The sequence below is a fragment of the Ailuropoda melanoleuca genome, chromosome 11 (genome assembly GCF_002007445.2).
Source record: "Ailuropoda melanoleuca isolate Jingjing chromosome 11, ASM200744v2, whole genome shotgun sequence".
NCBI lineage: Eukaryota > Metazoa > Chordata > Mammalia > Carnivora > Ursidae > Ailuropoda > Ailuropoda melanoleuca.
The window spans coordinates 80,216,286-80,232,704 of NC_048228.1; the positions used below are offsets into that span (position 1 = coordinate 80,216,286).

At 46.3% G+C, this 16,419-nt stretch overlaps 1 protein-coding gene across 2 annotated transcripts in view; it reads left to right on the forward strand.

Annotated features, from left to right (window-relative positions):
• Positions 1–9,868: 9,868 nt before the first annotated feature.
• Positions 9,869–16,419, forward strand: part of RELL1 (RELT like 1) — a 62,219-nt gene continuing 55,668 nt past the window's right edge. Inside the window, exon 1 of one of the 2 annotated variants that reach the window (XM_002925771.4) lies at positions 9,869–10,087. In XM_002925771.4, the coding sequence (XP_002925817.1) occupies positions 10,000–10,087 (88 nt within the window). In that variant the 5' untranslated portion in view covers positions 9,869–9,999. The remainder of the gene's footprint in view (positions 10,088–16,419) is intronic. The other variant, XM_034671970.1, reaches the window with a different exon arrangement.

The following is a 16,419-nucleotide window of genomic DNA, read 5'->3' on the forward strand; positions in this document are numbered from 1 at the left end:
GGTGTGTGCTTTTGTGTATGATACCTTTGGCAGTGTGGTGTGGCCTGTGTAATCTCTTTTCCATATCGTATTTTCAAATACATGAAATAAAATATGTACTACTACGAAGAAACCAGTTACAGTGAAATATTATTATTGAGAAAATTTTTTAAAAATTGTGGTAGAGTGATATGTGCCACTTCACATTTTATTTTTATTTAAAGGTTTTTTTAAAAAAAATTTTATTTATTTATTTAACACAGAGAGAGAGAGAGCACAAGCAGGGAGAGCAGCAGGGAGAGGGAAAAGCAGGCTCCCCGCTGAGCAGGGAGCCCTGCATGGGGCTCGATCCCAGGGCCCTGGGATCATGACCTGAGCCAAAGGCCGACGCTTAACTGACTGAGCCACCCAGGCGCCCCAACCACTTCACAGTTTAAATAATAAGATCTTATTTTAAGTCTTTGAAATTTTAAACCTCAAAGTGATTTCAAAATAATAATGGGTATAAGCAACATTTTGAGATATCTGCACAACCATAATAAGTATGAAAATATCTGTGATTTCCCTTTATGCCAGTGTTGCAAGCACTGTGGGTGTTATCGAAGGCAATACTAAATTTCACTTAAAGATTATTGAAAATAATGAATACTTATTGGATGAATAATTTAAGATTAATTGAATGAATAATTGCAAAATTAATAAGGATGTAATATTTTCCCCACCTAAATCCACAAACCCCCTTATTTCTATTGATAGACCCTTTGGGGGCCCATGGAGTCCATGTTAGAACCCTTGCAATCTGGAATAAGATCAGCTAACCCTCTACATCATAAAGTAACGAGCATTTTTAGGATCTTGTGGAGGGGAAGCAAGCCGGCACTGGAGTGGGTGGAAGACTTTGGAATTCTAGAAGAGGAGAGGTAAGGGCTCTTTGCTCTAATCTGAAAAGCAAAGAGGTGAGTGGAGACGCAAGGAGTGTAGTGTACTCCCAAGAGAGAATTACGAGAACTGCCTCCTTTCCTGTTCTGTCTGTGCTGGATGCACAGATGATACCGGCCAAAGTTTCCGGAGAAGTCTGTTATACACAGCAGCTTTGTACTAATATGTCCCCGGTGGAGGGGGGGTAGTAGGCAGCAGACATGTCTGGGGAGAGGGCAGCGGAGAGGACTGCAGCCATTCCTAGGGGTCAGAGTGGCCATCCTAGTGTTGTACCTAGAGAACAGTTAGGAGCCAGCTGACCATGAACAAGCAGCTGGCAGTGGGACCGAGTCAGAGAGACCAAAGACCAACCTTCTTCAACCAAATACGTGAGAAGTGAGTGAGCCTGTACGGAGAGGGGGAGCTGCATTGTGCCTGCATGGAATGGAACTACCCAGAGGTAGACAGTTAGGTTACATAAGGCTAAAGGTTTTAATGTGACCCCATAGGCAGCAAAGCACTGGCTCCTGGAAGGGTGTCGAGCAGAGGAGTCTCTGCTATCATCAGGGTTTGGAAAGAGCACTCTGGCAGTGGACGGTGGGGGGCGGGGGGCCCAGGCTGGGCACAGACTGTTTCAGAGGGATGGCATGACTTAGAACTACCAGCAGCACAACAGGAATACGAGCACCCTTAGAATTATGCCTTTTAGAGAGAAGCGATTGTTGACATAGTTTGCCTTTCCTAAGTCAAACACAAAGTTCTTCCAGCAAGAAAAAACTCGTGTGATTGCTTTGAAGGAGATGAAACTGGCCTACCCAGTTCCTCCATCTTGGTGTGTGGTTACAGAAAGAAAGGTGGATTAGAACGTCAGCATTCAAAGTTCTTCATTAAGTCTCACGGTGGGGGTGGGGTGGGTGGGTGGCTGGACAGGGGAGGGATGTTTATTGCACTCAGCTCCCTTTTGGCCAAGCGTGTCTCTGGAGAGAGTTATGCACGAATGCTGAGACCTGGCAGAATCCTAAAGCTTTATTTCGTCCCTCCCACATGTCAGCTAGTTTGTACTGTTGCTTCTTGACGGCACCTGCAGACAGAGTGGGCACAGGAACACTCTAGGAGGCAAGGGTCCCCAGGGCCTCCTGTGGCTCAAAAGGGTGGAGAATCTTGATAAACATGGCCCTTGGGAGTAAAAGCAGAGAGTAGGAGTCTAAGAGGCTTTTCAGTCACTTAGGGACTCAAGCGCGGGTCTATATGGTACAACAGTCTCATGTGGTTATGGAACACTTGAAATGTGGTTAGTCCAAACTGAGATGTGCTATAAATGGAAAATATACACCAAATTTTGGAGATATAGCACAATAGAAATAACATTAAACATCTCGTTAGTAATTTCAAAATTTTTATTACATGTTGAAATGATAATATTTTGGATACATTAGGTTAAGTGAAATACACTACTAGAATTAATTTCACCTGTTCTTATTCTTTTTTTTAAAGATGTATTTATTTCAGAGAGAGAGAGCGTGCACACGTGGATATGTGAGCGGGGGAGGGGCAGAAGGAGAGAGAGAATCCCCACGCAGGCTCCCCACTGAGCACGGAGTCTGACTCAGAGCTTGATTCCAGGACCTGGAGGACATGACCTAAGCAGAAATGAAAAGTCGGCCTCCCAACTGACTGAGCCACCCACATTCTTACTCTTTTTTTTTAATATGGCTACTAGAAAATTTAAAAATACATGTGTGACTTGGACTATATTTCTACTAGGAGAAATAACTTGTAGTTATTTCACATGGTCAGAAATAATCACAGAGTTAACTCATATAACCTATATAACCATAGTCTGGCTTAAGTTATGCAACCACTATGCAACGTTCTGTAATCTTTGTACTGTCCTCCTGTTCCCCTTTTTCCTATTTTCTTTCGGATTCTCTGTAGCCATTTCAGAAAACCCTTCACATCAAAGTGCACATGCTAATTTCCTGGGCATGATGGAGGTGGGGGGGGCTGTATGGGGCCTGGTGTTCGGTCCACATAGAGCCCAGGATGGACTGAGAAGACCATCCACCACAGAGGGACAGAGTCCTAGCCTCCTAGCCAGCAGATCGACTTTTTGGCTGTGCCGGAAGGAAGAAAAAAGGAGCGTTGGTGTTACTGACCTGGGTCTTGGCAACAGAATGGCCCATATGGGATTCTCAGACTTCCAAAGACATTGACAGCATCTCCGTGTCACGAAAGGGCCCTCCTATCCTGTGGTTCTCCCGTTCCCTCCATCCCAGCACCCTGATTCCTGCACCTCATGTTTCACCAGACCCCTCCAGTTCTCCCTGTACCCCAGCCCTTCATGCCTAACCAGCCTACCCTGAAGCCTGTTGCCTGAGCCCATTATCCTTCAAAGCTGCCAAATGACTTGAAAAACCTCTCAGATGTCAGGATCTTTCCTGGAAAAACCCTAAACCTGGATCCATCTCCTGAGCTGCTTTCTTTATTCCTACCCTTGGAGAATCAATCAATGGAGCAGATTGGCCCATGAAAAATTCATGGGCTCCCGCTCCGGCTGTATTCTCAGCAATATGCAGCATTGCACACACCGGGCCACTGTCCTGTTCCTCCAGTGACCATGCACACCCTCATCCCTCTCAGGATCTCCAAGAATTAGCAAAAAGTGCCCCTCCCTCCAGTTTGTTTGTTTTGATATTGTACCATCTAGAGAGCTCTGTCCTCAGGATAGGAAGAAGTGGCATTTCCAGGGTCCCAGGGGGCAGCGTTCCTGGACCCAAGTACTTCAAACCTGCCCACATCCCCTGCCCCAGCCCACCTGCCCCTGACTTTGGGTCCTTGCAGTGGCAGCAGCTACCCCTCATCCCCAGGGAGAGAAAAGCAGGCTTGGTTCCTGGTGCGTATGAGTCAGGCTTCTGTGGGCGAGAGGAAAAAACCTCAAGGAATGCTCAGAGCATGACTGACATAGGATCCAGTCATGCATGCGTATGTAAGTGTGCGTGAGTGCTGGGGAGAGCGTACATGCCTACTCTTCCGTGTGTGTGCAGAGCCTTGTGGGCAGTGGGAGTTTACAGGAAGAAGTCCTCCTCTGCTTTTCCAAGACTTGACCAGGAAGCCAGAATCTCTTGCCTTCATATTCTGGGATAAGTTAATAAATGGTGCCCTTGTGCAGTACACAACCCAGACGCCTGTACTGATAGCTCTGATCATGGTCTCCTCAAAACTCTTACATCATGCCTTCCCTTCCATTGTCAGAGCATGGCTTTGCCTCCATTCATGTGAACCTCCTCAATTTTCGATTTTCCACCTGCAAGTTTATGCAGATCTGTACCTTTTTGCTTTTTTGCCATTTCCCTTCAATTTCAGAGCATAAGGTGTCTGCCTTTTTATCTCCTCTGCTATTGATCCCATCAGGGGTATTCTGTAGACCTTGTTGCATTAGCTATCCCCCTCTTCATATCTTCCTTTCTGTGTTTTTTCCAGTTGTCCCATAAAATCAACTCCATTTCATAAAAGCCTTCTCCTGACTTCCAAGGCCCTACTCCCCCTCCTTTTGTTTATTCTCCCAGCCAAGCTTCTGGGAAGAAAACTCTCTAGGACTATTTTTACTTCTTCACCCAGTGCACTTTGGCCTCCCCTCTACCATGCCTCTTTGTGTCCTTTCACGGGGCCCTCAGCAACCTCCATGGTGCCTGATTATCTGGAAAACTTTGCAGACCTTACTTTACCAGCCTACTCTGTACATTTGACACGGATGATCACTTCTATCTTCAGGAAAATCTTGCCTCTGTTTGCTTCTGCACAGAACCTATCAGCTAGTGGGAGGACCGCGCCCAACGTCCCTATCTGGGAGGAACAGCTGCTCTCAGCTGGGTGGCCCCGTGCTCTCCTGAGACATGGGAAATGGGTCCGCAGCCAAGCTGTGGAGGTCGTGCTAAGCGGGGCCTGAGGGTGAGGCAGCCGTGGGAGGTCCTGGCCAAGATACTTGAGTAATAAGCAGCAGATGGCAGAGAGAGTCCGAGAAAGACAGGCAGAGACAGAGATAAAAACCAGAGAGAGATAGCAGAGAGACAGAGAGGAAGAAGCGAGGAGAATGCGGCAGCGCAGGGAGCTGGAGAAGGGGCCTCACCTCGTACATGTACTACTTACTGTCCCGGTTCTGATGTGCTGGAGGACTTGGGGCCTGACTCCTCTCATATCCACGAAAGAGTTTACCCGTATAATACATTTACTATTTATGCAGCTAGTGTTCAACTTTCTGTTGATTGCAATCAAAAGGAAGCTGGCCTAAGTACCTTGTACCCTGAAGAATGTGTCCTCTGCAATGTGCATTGTGGGTTTTGCGGGGCCCAAACCATACAATTCCTCACTATAATTCTCTCTTGCTATTTATGGAGAAGAACCGTGTCAATGTCTATCCACCTGGTGTTGAGGCTCTACCAGCAAAGGGCCCGAGTCACTGACACACAAAAGAATGTGTGCCCATGAAAACAAAACACAACGTGGTGGTCCAGAAAGGAAGCAGAGATTATGGACATCCTTGCTCCCCTAGCAATCAGATTCTTCCGACATCTACCAGGCACATGGGCAAAATTAGGACTTCTGTATTTGCAGCTCCTAATTTAGGATGAAAATGATCTCATTGAACAATGGAAATGCTTCTCACCGTCCCTAAAAAAAAAATTATTTTGGTGGTAGAATAATTTGTTATAATTTATGACAATTCGTGGGCATTTGAAGTTCTCGGTTCTCCTTTTCCTGACTATTAGGCTCAGCTATGACCCGCAGTTATTGCCAACCCATTCTCTGCTTCTTTCCCTCACGTGTGCTCATCACTGTGCAGCCGACACCCTGCAAATTCTCTCACTGTCCGTTTGCTCATACACTCCCTCGGGTCTCCATGAATCCTCAGACACAGTCCAAATTGTACCTTCTCCATGAAGTCTTGCTCAGAGCCTCCATTTGCAATCCTTTGGTCTTCTTGAAATTCCTCCAGCCCAGTGGTTCTCCATGGGGGGAGATTTTGTCCCCTGGGAACATTTGCTACTATCTGGAGGTATTTTTGGTTGTCACACCTGGGGGGGGAGGGGAAGAGCGGTGGTGGAAAGAGTGCTGGCAATTAGTTTGTAAAGGCAGAGAATGCCGCTAAACATCTGAAGTGCACAGAACAGCCGCCCAACACAGAACTATCTGGTCCATAATGTTTTGATAATTTTGAGAAACCCTTCATTCGAGCCTGACTCTGGCACCCTTCACCCTCTCAACTGATTTCTGATTTCTTATTACAGTGTAGAATCTTAAGGCTGGATGGCAACCTTCAGAGATTATTCTGTCACTTGCCTGAATTTTATGGGTAAGAAGACTTACCAAAGAGAAGCTGCTGAAAGTCACAGAGTGAGTCACTGGCAGGACGCCCCCTCCACCCACCCCACCCCTGGGCCTTTGACCATTTCCATTCCACCAACTGTTGTTTTCTTTTTTCCGGGTAAGCTGAAGAATTTCTTGAAGCAAGGTTAGCATGTTTTACTAAATGTTCAGTGACTCTCCCTTCTGGCCTCCTACCCTCAGGCCACGGTAGGAACATGGTACATACTTGCTGTCAGATCAAAATAACCCTAGGTTTTATAAAATAACATTTTGTCCCCCTGCAAACACACACACACACACACACACACATATATATATATATATAAAATTATCAGCTTTTTTCCTAGATAAAACCTCTCAAAAGGAAACATGACTACAGCTAAATCACAGAAAGAAGAAATTCTACAGAGACTTTCTGCGGAAGTTTTTTCAACATTAATTGAAGTAAATACCAGCCAACGGAGTCTTACGCATTTAAATGATGGTGATGAAAATCACCACCTTAGCGGGCCCGGAGGAAAACAGGAAAGGTTTCTACTAAGGGGAATGATTAACTGAATTCTTACAGAGGCACTGGAAACAAAACAAAACAAAACAAAATCAACAACAACAAAAAAACCCAGAAAGGACAGCATATTGTATAAGTTTGTAAATTTGATTCCTCCAAAATGTTATTTATAACCTAGCCCCATAAACATGCTCCTTGAAGAAAAAAAAAAACATGTAATTGCTGACACAGAGTTCAAAAAGGCTAGGTTAAGCACGCAAAGACAGAATAAGACTGTATTGGAAAAGGAGCTGATTGGCTAGTATTTTGCCTTTCGGAGGCAGAGCAGCAGCAGCAGAAGTTCAAGTGCAGGCCTGCAGTGAGCTCATCTTGGATTTGAATCCCGGCAACACCATGGAGCAGCTGTGCGACCTGGGTGAATGCCTCAATTCCTCACATCTGGGTCTTCTCAGCTTTGAAGTGAAGGGCCGTAACAACAGCTCTCACAATAACAGGTTGTGAGGATTTGATGAAGGAACACAAGAAAAGTGCTCACCATGGGATGAGGCTGAATCTAAGGGATGAATCAAGGAGAGCTATTGTTAACAGCTATTTCTACCTTTTAATCTGTTAATTTTATTTCTGAAAAAAAAAATGGGAAGATCACTTAGTGTCATGGTGTCAAGATTTTTATTTCCTCAGAAGAAATGTGACATCCCCGTCCTCATGTGAAAGAGAACTTCCATCACGTTGAAGCCTTCGCATTTAAAATCAAATAAACAACGGCTTTTTAAATTGTGCAAGCAAATCTGTAGTGGTAAGTACCTGTAGAATAATTTGAGCTCGATTTTCTTTCCTTCCTTCCTCTCTCCCCTCCTCCCATTCTCCCTCCCGCCTTCCCTCCCTGTAATGGAATGTGCAAATGTGCATATATGGGGTCATGTGACAGGAAGGTGTCTGTAGAGAAGGTGTGAAGCAGCTAAGTGTTACAAAAAAGTCTGAGAAGGGAAATTTCAGAGCCTTGGGTTCCAACCCTGGTTCATACTAGGAGGTACCTGGCAAGTCACTGAACTATCTTTCATCTCTAAAGTAGGGGGCTTGATAGATGGTTACTCAGGTTTCATCCAGCTTTAATTACAGGGTTGTATTTTTGTTTCTGGAGAGCCATGAGCAGACATCCAATTCAAATACATTGTTTAAAATGACCCTGTCTTGGGGTGCCAGTGGAGTGTGTGTCTCTTGATCTTGGGATTGTGGGTTTGTGTGTCTCTCGATCTTGGGATTGTGGGTTTGAACCTTACATTGAGTGTAGAGATTACTTAAAAAAAAAAAAAGTCCTGTCTTTTTACTAGTAAATTCAATCTGTGAAAAAAAAGAGTGGAACATTATTCATTTTTCAAATGATATTTTATATTTTGCATAGATATCTTGGTTCAAGCATTTTGCTGCATTCTAAGGGCCAAAACCTGAACTGACTTTATGGGTGGCTTACAGGGCTGGCTTTACGGGTGGCTTACAGGACTGGCTTACAGGGCTCCATGCTTAGAAGGGCTCCACAACTGCTTTAAGGCCCTGCTATTGCCATCTTGAAATTCTTAACAGTTTTTGAACAAAGGGCCCTGCATTTTCATTTGACACTAGGCTCTGCAAATTATATAGCTGGTTCTGGCTACAACTTATAGTTTACAGTTTAATTTCTAGGCCCAGGACTCTCTCCTTTTTTAAGTTAGAAACCAACACGGCCCTTTTCCCTCTGCAGCCATTCTCAGTTTTTAGGGTGGTATAAAACCGCTTCCCCCTCCAGACTGCAGGATGTGCCCACAACTGTGCACAGGACACACAAGGGCCGGGGCTCGCACCCCTCAGCCCCAGCTATCTGTAGTGGCCGAAGCTTCTGTCCTGGGGATTCCCACATCAATGCCTGTGTTTAAGAGTCTCCATTGGGAGGACTCAACAAGAAGATAAATAGTCTTCTTTTGAAAATTGGAAGGTGACAGTCAAGCCAAGGAAGAGCCAGCCCCATTGTGAGAAAACCCCCAGACCTCACCTGCCTTGCCATGCTTGTGACCTTGAGCGTCACTGAAGGACTGACCAGCTGGCTTCAGGGGTCTCTCAAGTGCAGTAAAGAGGGAACTACTCAGAAAGGCTCTTGTCTAATCAATGCACGTGATGATTCAACTTCAAAGCCACTTCTGACTCTTCGTGTGTGTGTGGTCATTTAGCATGGCGCTGAGGGCACAGCAGTGAGCATGTTAGACCAGTTAATTCCAGTTTATCACAGTCCCGTGGGTTTACTCAACTGCTGGTGGAATGGGGGTACTACTCAGCTCACAGAGCTGACGTGAGGATGTAAGGAGTTTGTAAGTGACGAGGCACTTAAGAGCTATTCCGTGAAAGTATTTGCAAAGTGCAATATGCGCATACGATTTCAAAAAGAAAAGCAACTTGTTTCTGCAGGTATGTGTAGGTTTATTCCCCAAAGGAGCAGCTTAAAGGAAAGCGGAGATCGGAAGAAATTTAAACGATTTGCCTTTTCTCCTCAATTTTCAAACAGTGAAACTTCCCGTACAGCGCAGCGCCCCTCTCTGGAAGAGTCACGGAGGGGAATGCCAGCTGTATAGAAATGCCAACGAAGAATTAAGATCGCGCCCACTCCGATGATGGTCAAGTCAGGCCATCTAGAGCTTCCTGTCCCGTTCTCCCTCTTCCTCTTCCTACGCCCGCCTGCTCTCCGCGAAGGGCAGGGTGAGCCGCGAAGACCCTGCCCCCTCGCCTCGCTCCCGCGCAATCCCCGCGTCTGCGCTGAAGCCAGACTCGGAAACGAAGCCGGAGCGGCGAGAAAAGGCGGGGCCAGGCAGAAGGGGGAGTGACCGGAGGGAGGCGGGTCGGACATCGGTGGGCGGGACAGGAGGGGCGGGGTCACGGCCTAATCCGGGCGGCCGAAGCTGAGGTCGACTTTAGAAAGGAGGCGGGTGTCGCGGGGTGAGGCGGGGCCAGGCTGGGATGGGCGGGGACGAGGGCGGGGCCACAGGTGGGGCTCGCTCCCGGGCAGGCGGAGCCCAGGGTTTGGCGGGGAGAGGCCGGGCCGAGCCGGGTGGGTGGGGCCGGAGAGGAGGGTCCTTTACGGGGCGGGGTTCACAGCGCGCGGGGGCCGAACCCTGCTACTCTGTCCGCCGCAGGCTCCAGAGCTGCACTGCCTGCTGGATCCCGGGACGCGGCGCCCCGGGGGTGGAGGGCGAAGGAACGCGGCGATGGCCCCAGGGGAACTCTCGGGGTCCGCGGTCCTGGCCGCCGCTGTCTTCGTGGGAGGCACCGTGAGTTCGCCGCTAGTGGCCCCGGGTGAGTGTCCCATCAGGGCCTGGGCGCTCGGGGGGAGGCAAGGGGTCCGGACGGCAGCCCCGCTGCACCCTGAGCTGCCTTGCCCTGGCACAGCCGCGGGATCTCAACGCTGAACATCTGGCTGTTGGAGGGTGGCCCGGGCCGGGTGCGGCGCGAGGCGACGGCTCCCGTCCCTCCCTTCCCGCTTGCCCGGGACCCGCCTTCCCTCCTCATTCCCGCTCCTCTGACGACCTGTTACCCCTAGCCCGCCCTTCTGAGCTATCCGGGGTGTAGGGACCGGGCCTGGTCTTGGCTTCCTCCCGAGCGCTTCCCGCCGGGCTGCGCACCTTGAAGCCCCGCGGACCCCTTGCAGCGCTTGTCCTCAAAGGCCCCACGAGCGGAAGATCGACACAAGCAACCCGGTGCGTTGTCGTAGCTCCCCCCCCACCTTTGTTTTATATTTTAAGGCCTTGGGGAGTTCCATTTCTTTCCTTTCCAAGTTTTCATTAATTTTAGTGGTTGATGGATTCTTGTAACAGGTTGGGGCTTTCAGATGTCTTCCCACATTTCCTGGATAAATCAGGCTTGGAAAAAGGGAAGGCGCGTTTGTAAACTTACATTTTTTTCTGCTTTGAGTCAATTCCTGTCACCACAAAGGAACCTTCTGTGGTCAGAGCAGGAAGCCACCAGCAGAGACCATAAAGTGTTGTCTTCAATGACGAATTTGGAGCAGGAGTTTTTAATTGAAATCTAGGAGGAGGTGTAACTTTTACGGAAGTCCAGTCTCACATTCTTGTTTTTATGGCTGTAGACCCCAGGGACTCCTTGCCACCGGTTTCCTTCTTAATTGCCACTTTACAGCACTAGTTAAAAAATAATAATAAACGCATACCTTCTTGGCCAATTGGGGTTACCACAGCCTGGAATCTTACGTCAGCAAGCTCTTCCAAGCTTGAGCGGCTCCTCTTCGCGTCCAAATAATAAGCATCTGGAAGCCTTCCAACAGTGACTATCTCCTCCATAAAAACACATACACTGCTCTTTACTCCTGAGAAGATTCCAATCGCTTACAGTTTTTAAACTGGCTTATCATTTTGGCCTTCACTTTTTCATAGAACACAGAACACCTTAAGAAGGGAACAGGATGGAGAATATGTCTTCTGAGCCTGTATTAGCAGACCCGTATTTCCTTCAGTTATGCCTCCTGGGGAAATGGAAGCTAGTGACAGGTATTACTGGATGGGAGATTTTGGTTTTCACTCTGTGTTTCATTGCTGAGACAAGCAGGTGCCTCATCGGGTTCAAATTGGACTTGGGGTTGTAGACAGTACTTAGAGAGCAAGTCACTTGCGCCAGATTTTGAATAGCTTAACCTGGGAGTACAATTGTTAAGGAATCAACATTGGATGCATGTAATAGCCATCAGTCAGGGATGTCCATTCCTGGGGTAAGCTTGTGTTTCGATGGCTCTCTGAGCTACACTCAGCTCTCAGGTCTGGCATGTGATGAAAACAGTTCTTATCAAGTTGCAGAGTGACGTTTTTTGCTGAAAGTTTACCATTGAAGAAGAACAAAGTATCTAAAAAGGAAAGAGTACTGAGTATAAAGCTGCCAGTGTGACTTGAGGCCTGTATGAAGAAAAGATGTCCTGACCAGCTAACATCGGGTCCTCTTGAAATCTATGATGGTATTAATATTTGTAGGGATTGTTTTAGGAAAGGAGGGAGAAGGAGCTAGGCAGCAGTGTTGAGTGCTTGCTGTATGCCAAGCTTTCAGCTGGGCGCTTCATATGCTTTCTGTACACTTACTTCGCAGAGCCTTGTGACGTTCTTATTTACGGTGAGGCACTGAGGCCCAGAGCAGTTAAATAATTGGCCCAGTCACATAGCTGATGTATCAGTCAGCATTCAGTCAGAAGCAGAACCAGTAGGAGGTGTGTGTGTGTATCTTTATATCTGTCTTTGATAACCTAGCCTGCTTGATTCCAAAGTTCTTTCTCTCTACCGTACCCCACTTCTCCCCAGAGAGAAAATAGAACAGAAATCAACCTCAACAGTCTTGTTGAGATTCTAAGATAGGGAGTGTAGGACATCCTAAAATTGTAAGCATGTGGTTAGTGGAAGTTGGGAAGCAGAGAAAAGGACAGATAACTTCATAGTGGGTAGTGACAATGTCTCTTTCTCTTCCTGCCTACTAGAAGAATCTCATTAAACTTCTGTCTCTTAGAAGCAGCATTTGAAACTGTATACCACAGGCACCAGAAGGGATGATTTTCCACATCTTGGCTTATTTATGCCCTTAAGGTCTCTGGTCACTCAACCTTTGGGCTTATTAGTTTCTCCACCAGACAGTGGGCACGGCCTTCAAGAAAGGAGTGGGTGGAAAAGGTTCGGGGGCTGGTGAAGAGAGAATGGCACTCTCCTAGAGCTTTGTGGGCTTCCATCCAGCCTCCTGACTCCTCATCTGATGCTAAAGATAAGCTTTATTAAATTCTGGGTTCTCCTTCGGCCAGGTAGCGACCGAGCTGTGCGGCCACTTAATAGCATAGTCAGTGGGCAGAATGTTTTGAGCAAGCATCCTGAGAGCTTAGGTTTCCATGCCCAAATCTAATTTAAAGAGGAAATGAAAAATTTGAGACGTGCCTGTCTTTCTCTTCTCCCCCTTTTGCCTCCCTAAAAGAAATTAATCAGACAGATGATTTGGGAGTTTCAGTAGTTGAATTCAAATGAGACAGGCCAAAGCCCCAGGCAATAGAAACAAAAATTTCATTGTTACTTTTTAAAGAATTTGGCTCTGATGTTGAAGTTTACTTACATGTTAAGACAAAAGAGAAATTATTTAAAACCGACAAAAAATGATTTAAATTGTCATGGGTTAAAACTATTCTGTTGAGTGGTTTCTAATTATTTTAGGGCACTTCAGTAATTGGTAAAGATGTGGTGGGCTCCTGATAGGTAGAATAAGGAGTCTGGTGTGCCAACAAGGAGTAAAATTGGAATTTAGAGTTGGTTCATTGTAGACACTTCACTCTTTTTGGAGGAAGAAATGCAGCATTCGTTATACCTGTTTTGTGGCAGGCTCTGGTCTAAGTACTCAGATCATTTAATTTTTCAACACCCTGTCAGCTGTGTGGTTTTATTCTTGTATTTATAGATGAGGAAATCGAGTATCTGAGAAGTTAACTTGAAAAAGTCATTCAAATGTTTAAGTTGGATTTTGACCTTGAGTCAGATCTGTTCACTTCTGAAGCCTGTTCTTATTAGTAAGTCATTTTGGTTTTCTTGCTAGTGAGAAATTTCTTTTTATTTGAAGATTTTTATAAAGAATCACCGAGTAATAGGCTAACGGCAAGATAGAGTGGAAAGAGCACCAAGCTCTAAGACAGCCCTGGACTGGAAGTCAGGGAGAGCCCCTGCCACTTCGGGGAGTGTGGCTGTCTATGACTCCATTTTCTTACCTGTAAAATGTTTATGTGCCAGCTCCTATCGTTATCTGCCTTACAGACTGCCAGCGAGCATGAAATGGGCTGCTGTCTCTGGAAGGTTTTTGCAAATGGCCAAGTGGCATATCTCTTATCCTTTATACTGTTTCTTTCTGGATTTCTTCCCCCTGGTGTCCATTAGGCTGGACTTAAAATGTCAGCCAAATTGTCTAATAAATGTAGACCACACATCCTAGAAGGTTGTCATTCTGCAGGTGGCGGTGGTTTTGCAAAGATAGGTTCATTGTATGTTTGTAAAAGCCCAGAGTGACACCTCAGATTCATGAATTTGCTGCCATTGACGGGGAGTTAGGTAGACAGGCCTTCTTTTTCCATTTCCCTTCAGCTAAAATACAGTGCTCTTGGTCCTTTTGGAAAATTCTCCCAAAGATCTAAAGATTTAAAGGGAAGACAATCACCCTTTGATCTTGTTACTCCAAGGCACTCGCCACTGTTAGTGCATTTCCTTCTAGTTTTCTATTTTTTTGCTTGGATAGGATCATAATACAAATATAATTTTGTAGCCTGTGTCTGTCTTTCTTTCTCTCTCTCTTTCTTTCTTTCTTTCTTTCTTTCTTTCTTTCTTTCTTTCTTTCTTTCAATATTTTATTTATTTATTTGAGAGAGAGAGAGCACAAGCAGAGAGAGCGGCAGAGGGAGAGGGAGAAGCAGACTCCCTGCTGAGCAAGGACCCTCCCCCCAACACGGGACTCGATCCCAGGATTCTGGAATCATGACCTGAGCCAAAGCAGCCTTTTAACTGACTCAGCCACCCAGGCGCCCCTCAAATGAATTGTTTCAATGAATATATATGTGTAAGGCTTTGTCTAGATATTGATGATGTCCATTGAAAATGAGTTCTTGGGAAGGCAATGTTGGGGCAAAGGTATTCATGGTTTTGAAGCCCTTGATGACACCAGTTTCGGTGGTCTGAAGGTTGTCCCAGTTTACTTCTCACAGCAGTGGTTGAAGGACTCACTTTTCACACTGTTGACATTTTCTCAGAAAAACACATTTAATAATTTGTAAGGCAGATAGTGGTACCTTGACTGTTTTAATTTGTATGTCTTTGATTACTGGTAGGTTGACTATGTTTTCTACTATTCGAGCCATTTGCACATGCCTGTAATCCTTTTTGGACAATTCTGAAGTCTGAAAAGCTCTGAACACCAAAAGTTTTTTGAAGTTTTTTTGCATACCCCATGGGTGGTAAAACCTGACCAGAACCAATATGAGATTCTATCGTATATTCATTTCACTTAGTTTGAATATTGCTGAATTTTACTTCAGTAATCTCAATAAATTTGATTTGAGTGTTACATAATGTGTGCTAAATGCATTGCATTACCTCTCCAGAATCACAAAAGTCTGAATTCCGAGGCCCATCTGACCTCCAGGGTTTCAGGTAGAGGATTTTGGTCCTGCATTTCCTCTTCTATGACTCATTTGTTCTGGTCTGTGGGCAGCCGGATGTACAACTGCTTAAACTAGTAAAATAGTCTACGGAGAAAAGGAACTCCTCAAATGAGTGGCACCTCGCGAAGAGAAGCCCTATTTTGGTATCCTAGTGTGGGATCTGCTAAAATCAAGATATCTGGGCAAAGCTGAGGTTTTGTTTCTTCTCGGTGGCTTTGGGGATGGATGCCGGCTCTAACGGCAACTTCGTGGAGAAGCCCCGCTCCGTTTCTGCTCTGCTTTCCTCTGCCAGGTACTGACATGGCTCTCTTTGTAAGGGAGAAAAAAGCCAGGTTCTGCCCAGGGCTTTTTGGGGAGGGAGGGACGGATAGAAGGTGGCAGATACCCCAGGCAGACCGAGTTTCTGTGCCAGTCATCTCACCTTGATAATACTTTTACCAAACTCTGTGGAACTCAGGGCACCTGGTTTTCTGTTGCTCCTTCACCATCCCTCGAGGCCCCCACCTTCTTGTCTTTGTTCATCCCAGGATTCTTTTTTTTTTTTTTAAGATTTTATTTATTTATTAGAGAGAGACAGAGATAGGGAGAGAAAGCACAAGCTGGGAGGAGAGGGAGAAGCAGGCTCCCTGCTGAGCTGGGAGCCCAACCTGGGGCTTGATCCCACAAGACCTGAGCCGAAGGCAGACGCCTGACTGACTGAGCCACCCAGGCGCCCCGCACATCCCAGGATTCTCAACAGCTGCAGCTCTACCAACTCTCCCCTCTAGTCACTCCGTTTGCACGCTCCTGTGTATATGCATTCCGACCACTAAATAAAATGCCATTGTACGGAGGGAAAAAAAAAATCTTTGAACCACTTTCCTCACCTGTATTAGGGAGAAAATATGGCGGAGTTGCCTCATGGGGTTGTTGTGACAATTACAGGAGCTAAAATGTGAGATTTCGTGGCACAGCATTTGGCACATAGTAAGTGCCAAAAAAGTATATTATTATTATTTTGTCCTGAACCAAATACTCACCAACCACCACTATCCAGCAGACAAAGTTCCTCACTGTCCAGCATTTTCCTTTCAGGGCCTCTGCTATTGCCTGAGGCATCCCCATCTCATCTAGCTGAATGAGGCTGGTTGTGTAATGGCAGGGGTGGGGATTGAGGAAGCAATGTTGGGCAGCACCTGAGGCTGCAAGCGGGGAGGAATTAGGGATCAGTGGGCTTGGCTGGGAGTCCTCTTGGGATGCAGGGGATATGTGGGGCTGAGCCGTCAGCTACCAAAAATTAGGCAAGGAAGGAGAGAAAGACAAATGGAGAGAAACCATTGCCTTTATAAGGGTAGAATGTGACACTTTGTTTTGGAAGAGTGCTGGAGGATTCATGAGTTACCCGGTTATCTCTAGGCAGTTGATCCAAAAGTACAGTCATAAAATCTTGACAGTGTTCTCCTAGGATTTGATGTAA